Source organism: Arachis duranensis, chromosome 6 (genome assembly GCF_000817695.3).
Source record: "Arachis duranensis cultivar V14167 chromosome 6, aradu.V14167.gnm2.J7QH, whole genome shotgun sequence".
Classification (NCBI taxonomy): domain Eukaryota; kingdom Viridiplantae; phylum Streptophyta; class Magnoliopsida; order Fabales; family Fabaceae; genus Arachis; species Arachis duranensis.
In genome coordinates, this window is record NC_029777.3 from 6282987 (window position 1) to 6290315 (window position 7329).

Genomic DNA, 7329 nt, shown 5'->3' on the forward strand with positions numbered 1-7329 from the left:
TTTATAAAAATAAAACATAAATTTTTATTTTAGTTAATTCTATTATTTTTATTTGGATAAATAAATTCTTAACAATATGACAAAAAGACATATATTTTATTTTTGTAAAATTCAAAAACCACCGCGTAATAAAATTTTTGTAGAAATTGAAGACGTTTGATTCAAAATTTTTTAAGAATTCATTTAGGTACATATTTATATATATAAAAAATTATATATATAAATAAATAATTTTGAGATAAAGAGATTAAAAATTTAGAAATTAAAATTTATTAATTTAAAAATAATTATATATAAATAATTCGAAAGAAGTATTTTAAAATTTTTTAATTTTTTTATAGACTGTTTTGATATTTTTTAAATTCTTATGACTGTTTTGTACTTTATTTCATAGGGATTGGTTTGTCCACATCATACACATGCACACTTAATGGTTATATATGCGAGTCAACGTTTAGTCGTTACTGTTAGCTAATAAAAAGAGACTCTATTGTCTAATTGAATTATTGAAGTAAACATTAGAGATTATTTTGTGTATTTTAAAAGTTGAGAAACTAAAGTATCCGATTTTAAAAATCTTAGGGATTGATTTATGTGATTATTTTTTGTCATTTTGGTTTATAGATACACAAAACAATTTTTAATATTTATTTTTGTTAGACAATAAAGTCTTATCTAATTTAATTCTTTTAATCTAAATGTCTGTTTTGGAATTTTTAAATTTTTGTAAAGATTATTTTGAGAGTTTTAAAAAAATTTAGAAACCGTTTTTTAGTTTACTTTTCGGATTAAATTAGAGGAAGACTATATTATCCAACAAAGATAAATGTGGAGAATTATTTTGGTATTTTAAAATTTAGAAAACTAAAATATTCGACTTTACAAATATTAAACACTGATTTGGGTTATTATTCTAAATTCTATATACGTATAAAGAAAGAAGAATAAATATTTAATTCTTCTGTTAATCTTTCTAGTATCACCAAATTTTCAATTAAGTTTTTATATACTTTTTTAATTGGATTCATAAACTATTTTTAATTTTATAATTATGTTTTTGTTAGTATAAAAAATTAGAGTTAATCTAATATTTTTTACAAATTAAAAGTATTTACAATTAAGAACCTAATTAAATTTTTGATTACTTATTTTTAGAGAAAAATATTTTATTAATTTTAATATTTTAAATACAAAAAGATTGAACTATAAAATTAAAAACAATGTAAAGATCTAATTAATATATATAAGTTTAATTACAAATTTAATAAAATAGTAAAAATCCAAAATAATTAAACTAACAATAAATACTAATAAAAAATAACATTAATTGACGGTCAACAGACAAAACGGAATAATGGATATTAATGAATAGGAATGTCAACACCACTCAAACCTGCGGTACCCACCCCGCCCCTACTTATTCGAGGCGGGTAATTGCGGGGCGAGTTTTAAGTGGGGCGGATTTGTAGAAGGAGTGGGGCGGGTCGGGTTTAGGTAATACCCGCCTCGACATATATATATAATATATGTAAAATAATTAGTAAATGATTAATAATATTGTATCATATTTAAATTTTTACTTTAATTTATATTATGTATGTGATAATAGTTATATAAAATTTTGAAATTTAATTTTATTTATTGAATTTTAATAATTATAGAGGCAGGTAGGACGGGGCGAATATCCAGGCAGATTAAAGTTCAACGATTTACTACTCGCAGATGGATTCTATGCGAGTTGTTACACGACATGAGGGAATTCGAATATAGCAAAAACCCACCTCTACCCGTCCCGTTGCCACCCCTATTAATGAATGAGTGGAAAAAAGATTAGTTTTGCAGTAATTTAGTATCCACTATTATGCTATAAAAGAAAGTTGTTACATTTATCATTTCTTCTATCTTTTCATTTATGTAACATACCATTATCTCATCTTGAATTAGCTTCATTAGTTTGATGTCATCCTGGTTATTTTAAAATGAAGATGAGAACGAAGACAATAAGCATCATGAGCTTGTTAGCTCCTATCATGCTGAAAATTTTGGAGGATTTTAAAATTCAGCAAGTTTAAATAGTTTTCAAAGAAAAACATAAATTTTTTTCGAAGGATTAGGTCCATCCCATAGAAGAAAGGGACATAGTACTCTACCTAAACATAAAGATCCACCCCGTTTATATTTGATTATTTGTACTTTGATGAGAACTTTGGAGTGTTTTTCAATTTTGACAGTTTTTAGAAACAAATTCATGAATTTTTCATCTAGCGGAGGAGAGGGACATAAACTTCGACCTGGGCCGTGGAGGAGGTCCACCATCTTCAAATTTAGACTTTAATTAAAAGAATATTAATAAAAAATATTTCATTTTCACCCTGCATCATATTAAAGTATAATTGATTGATGCATGTAGTTATGTGGTTGATAATGATAATAAAATAAAAAAATTTATCTTTAGTTACAATTCTACAATAATTATTTTCTTTTATATATGTTTAAGGCTTACGGTATTATATATATTAGTTTCTATCAAATATAATTCAATTAAAATTGCTATTTCAGCATTGATCCAGTTGAAAATCAAACTTGCAAATAAGAATTTTTATAGGTGAAATAAAATTGGATTTGTTTTGGTCCAAATTCAACTTTAAATATTTACTCATTTTTTTAATATCTTAACTATTAGTTACATCTACATAAAAAAAATTATAAATAAATGACCATTTGTGTTCATAAAAAATAAAAATACTGACGTATATATTCACATTAAATTAAAATTAAATTTGTACTCACGCAAGATGTCCATGTGATAAAAGTATTTTATGTAGTACTCTAACCCTCTAAAAACAGAGTATTCTTGTCACACTGAAGACATTTTGTGTGCGTATAAATTTAGAGTTTAGGGTTTAGGGTACAAGTTTAGTTTTGATTTAGTGTGGATATATATGTCAGTGTTTTTATCTTTTATGGATACATATAGTTATTTATTCAAAAAATTATTCACCTACTTTTATTAAATTGTTTAACATTATTAAAAAATTAATTTTATAATAATTAATATCAAATTTTTTATAACAAATTTTAGAATTTATAAGAGATAATTTCACAATAAAAGAAGAAATAAATAGTAAAAAAATAATATTATCCGATTTTTTTATTAAATATTTATTTGTGAAAAAAATCAAAAGTTAAGTTATTTGATATAGAGTGGAATAAATATTAGTACCAACTAGGAAGGGATCGGTACAATGTAGGAACAAGACAAACCAAGACTATAACGAGGATGACGTGAATATAAACCGTATTTGGAATATTGCCTGGTGTAAAAAATAAAAAAGATAATCATTATGATTTAAAAAATTATGTGTAAATTAAAAAAAATAAATGTGAAAGATTATTTATGTATTTTAAAAATTAAAAAAATTAAAGTATCTGATTTTAATTTTTCATAGGTTGATTTATGTAATTATTTTTAGCCTTTTAGATTTGTAGAAACTCGTATACAAAATAATTTTTAATATTTATTTTTATTAGACAATACAGTTTTTTTTAATTTAATTCTTTTAATTGAAATGTCTGTTTTGAACTTTTTAAATTTTCTGTAAAAATTATTTTGAGATTTAAAAAAAATTAGAGACTATTTTTTAGTTTATTATTTGAATTAAATTGGAGGAAAATTATATTGTCTGACAAAAATAGATGTGAAAAATTATTTTGTATATTTTAAAATTTAGATGACTAAAGTATTCAACTTTAAAAATATCAAACACTGATGTGTGTTATTATTTTAAATTCTATACGTACATAGAAGAAGAAGAATAAATATTCTATATAGTATCACCAAATTTTTAATTAAGTTTTTATATATTTTTTTTAATTAGATTCCTATACTATTTTTAATTTTATAATTATGTCTTTGTCGGTATAAAAAATTAGAGTTAACATGATATTTTTTATAAATTAAAAGTACTCACAATTAAAATTTTAATTAAATGTTTAATCACTTATTTTTTGAAAAAAATATTTTATTAATTTTCATATTTTTAATAAAAAAATCGAACTACAAAATTAAAAATAATATAAGAATCTAATTAAAAATATATAAAAATTTAATTATAAATTTAATAAAACTATAAAAATATAACGAATAATTAAATCAAAAATAAATTCTAATAAAAAATAATATTAATTGACAGTGAACAGAACAAACGGAATAATGGATATTAATGAATGAGTGGGAGAAATATTAGTCCTATACTAATTTAATATCCACTATTATGCATTTATGCTATAATAAAAGAAAGTTGTTACATTCATCATGCATATATCATTTCTTTTGTCTTTTCATTTCTAACATACAATTATCTAATCTTGAATTAGCTTGTTAGTTTTATGTCATCCTGATTATTTTAAAATGAAGATAAAAACAATGACAACAAGCAGCATGAACTTCTATAAATTACCATATGATTTTGCCATTTTATGCAGCAAAATAATCAAGTACCTTACATTTCCTTAGCTTGATTAGACAAATTAAACGGAGATATATATAGAGAGAATGAAAACATTCTGCTTTTTATTACTGTGTTTAGTGTTATTCATTGCACAACATAGAGTTGAATGTGAAATGTGGCAGAAAGCTCATGCAACTTTCTATGGTGGAGCCGATGCCTCAGGAACAATGGGTACCTAACTTATATAATCAAGATTATTCAACTTGATATGTTTTTTGTTCGGATTCATTAACTCATCGTTGTGAGTTCTTGTTGTAGGTGGTGCATGTGGCTATGGGAATCTGTACAGAGACGGTTACGGTACGAAGACGACGGCTCTGAGTACCGTTCTGTTTAACGACGGGAAGGCATGCGGCGGTTGCTATCAGATAGTTTGTGATGCAAGCCAAGTGCCGCAATGGTGCCTTAAGGGCACTTTCATCACAGTTACTGCCACAAACTTTTGTCCTCCAAACTATGCACTCCCTAATGACAATGGCGGTTGGTGTAATCCTCCAAGACCACACTTCGACATGTCTCAACCTTCCTTTCTAACCATCGCCAAATACAAGGCCGGCATCGTACCCATACTGTACAGAAAGTATGTCCGTTACATGATAATTTAGTTAAATATATTAAAAAAAAAGTCCAATCCTAACATATATTTAATTATGCAGAGTTGGGTGTAGAAGGAGTGGAGGAATAAGATTTAGCATCAATGGAAGGGATTATTTCGAATTAGTGACGATAAGCAATGTAGGTGGAGTTGGGGAGATAGGGCAAGTGTGGGTAAAAGGGTCAAAGAAGAATGTGTGGGAAGAAATGAGCAGGAACTGGGGTGTTAACTGGCAAAGTTTAAGCTATCTCAATGGACAGAGCTTGTCCTTCACAGTTCAACTCACCGATGGAAGAACCCTCACTGCTTATAACGTAGCACCCTCCAATTGGAAATTTGGCCAATCTTTCATCTCCAATATTCAGTTCAACTAATTAATCTTGTTACTCAAGAAAGCCATATGATAAGAGTATTATATTTTGACCTGTTCAGCGATAAGTGTCTGTGATGTAATCATATTACCATGGTAAATTTTTCAAGTCTGTTAAAACTTAAAAATGAATAAATAATAATAAAAAAATATGTTAGGAAAATAATATGCGCCAGGCTCTTTTTTTAAGTCCATGTTTTTACTTTCAATCGAAGCTAAATCAATCAATAATATACCAAAAAGACAATTAAATGCTATTAATCTTTGTTCGAAAACAAAATATTTTAAAAATAAAAAAAAAATGTCAATGTTCATGTCCATGCATATTTTCTAAAACCTAGCTCCACTCACCATGTTCATGGAAGTTCAAGACAACCCAAACTTCCGTGTCCAAAACTTCTATTTTTGTTTTTGATTTATTGTGTTTATATGTGATAAGACACTGGTATGTAAAAGCTTGTAGCAACTGATAATGACACAATTATATTATTATATATAGAAAAAGTAAAAACTTCTTATTATTCAATTCTCTATACGTACACTTATCCTCGTTTCAATGGACTCAAATGGAAAAAATGCAACCACTAAATGATCTTACGTATAGATCAAGAATCACTTGGTGGAGGCCAGGTGGGCATCAATCTTGAATGCCAGAGCGAGAACATCGTCAGGAACAGCCGGCGTTGCGCTAAACAAAGCGGCGGCGATGGACAACGTGCCGGGGAGTTGGCTGTTGAAGGCGGAGACAACGGCAGCAGGCTTGTCCCCATTGTTGTTCTTCTGAAAGTGTATCAACCCTTTTGGGAACACAAACACTTCACCTTCCTTTATGGTTTTTGATATGAGCTTGTTGGATGTGGTGACAAAACCAACTTCCAATTCTCCTTCCAACACAAACACGACCTCGGTGGCGCGTGGGTGCGTGTGCGGCGGGTTTAGGCCACTGGGTTTGTAGTCAATTCTTGAGAGAGAGACACCCAATGTGTTGAGCCCTGGAATCTTTTCCACATTGGCTGCTGTCACCACTGACCCTACTGTGTTGTTGATTGTTGCAGCCTTGGCTAATCCGTTGAAGAAGAAATCAGATTCTGTCACGTTTGATGATTCTTTGCACGCAAATCCATTCACCTTCACACCTGTTTTTGAAGAAGAGGGAAGAGCAACACAAAAGTCTTGAAGTGTGTCAGGATCAGAAGCGAATGCAAAGGAGATGGCACTGCTGATTAAGATCACCAGAATTGCAATTGTGTTTGATTGGGACATGGTTTTGATAACGATGAAATAGATAAATGGCTTAGGAGAAGATCTAGAGAGGGATGGGAAGCTTTTGAGTTGGATATGGTAAGAGAATAATAATAATGGCAATAACCATCTGCTTTATATGTATATATATATCTTGATGATCAAGTATTGGCAAAGTCCTTCAACTTTAATTCAAAGCAATTGCAACAATAACATTGGAATATTTACCACAGAAAAAGAGAACGTAAACACAACTGCAAGTGACTATAAGTTTGGTGCATGCTGAGGAAATGCCAACCATCAGTTAGTTGAAGGGTAAGGAGGCTTTGGTGTAATATTTGCAAGACATGGACATCACTAAAGCAGAGTTCACCAACTTTTCTATTTTATATAGCATCTTTTTAATATTATTTTAGAGCCTTTAAATTTTCTTTTTAACCAGCGATGTGCAACTAGATATTCCTTGAAAATTGTTTATCATTCAATTTTTAGAGGAGAAAAAAAACTAAAAAATAAATAATTTTTTATAAAATGAGTATTTAAATTAATTAAATAATATTATTTACACAAAAAGATGGACTAAAAACTAAAAATTTAAAGTATAAGTAATA

The 7329-nt window shown here is 28.0% G+C and overlaps 2 protein-coding genes across 3 annotated transcripts in view; one reads left to right on the forward strand and one right to left on the reverse strand.

Annotated features, from left to right (window-relative positions):
* LOC107492267 (putative expansin-A17) overlaps nt 1–5787 on the forward strand; it is an 8539-nt gene extending 2752 nt beyond the window's left edge. The window contains exons 1-3 of one of the 2 annotated variants that reach the window (XM_016113270.3): nt 4501–4682; nt 4770–5091; nt 5168–5786. In XM_016113270.3, the coding sequence (XP_015968756.1) occupies nt 4556–4682; nt 4770–5091; nt 5168–5480 (762 nt within the window). In that variant the 5' untranslated portion in view covers nt 4501–4555 and the 3' untranslated portion in view covers nt 5481–5786. Of the gene's footprint in view, nt 1–4500; nt 4683–4769; nt 5092–5167 lie in introns of those variants that run through there. The other variant, XM_052263217.1, reaches the window with a different exon arrangement.
* Nucleotides 5788–6088: 301 nt separating this feature from the next.
* Nucleotides 6089–6824, reverse strand: LOC107492186 (germin-like protein subfamily 2 member 4). The gene has a single exon (XM_016113181.3). The coding sequence runs from the start codon at nt 6737–6739 to the stop codon at nt 6089–6091; it is 651 nt and encodes a 216-aa protein (XP_015968667.1). The 5' UTR covers nt 6740–6824.
* Between the last annotated feature and the right edge of the window lie 505 nt (nt 6825–7329).

What these genes read in the sequence shown, in the direction of transcription:
- LOC107492186 (XM_016113181.3), bottom strand. Translation starts at nt 6,739, where the DNA reads ATGTCCCAATCAAACACAATTGCAATTCTGGTGATCTTAATCAGCAGT.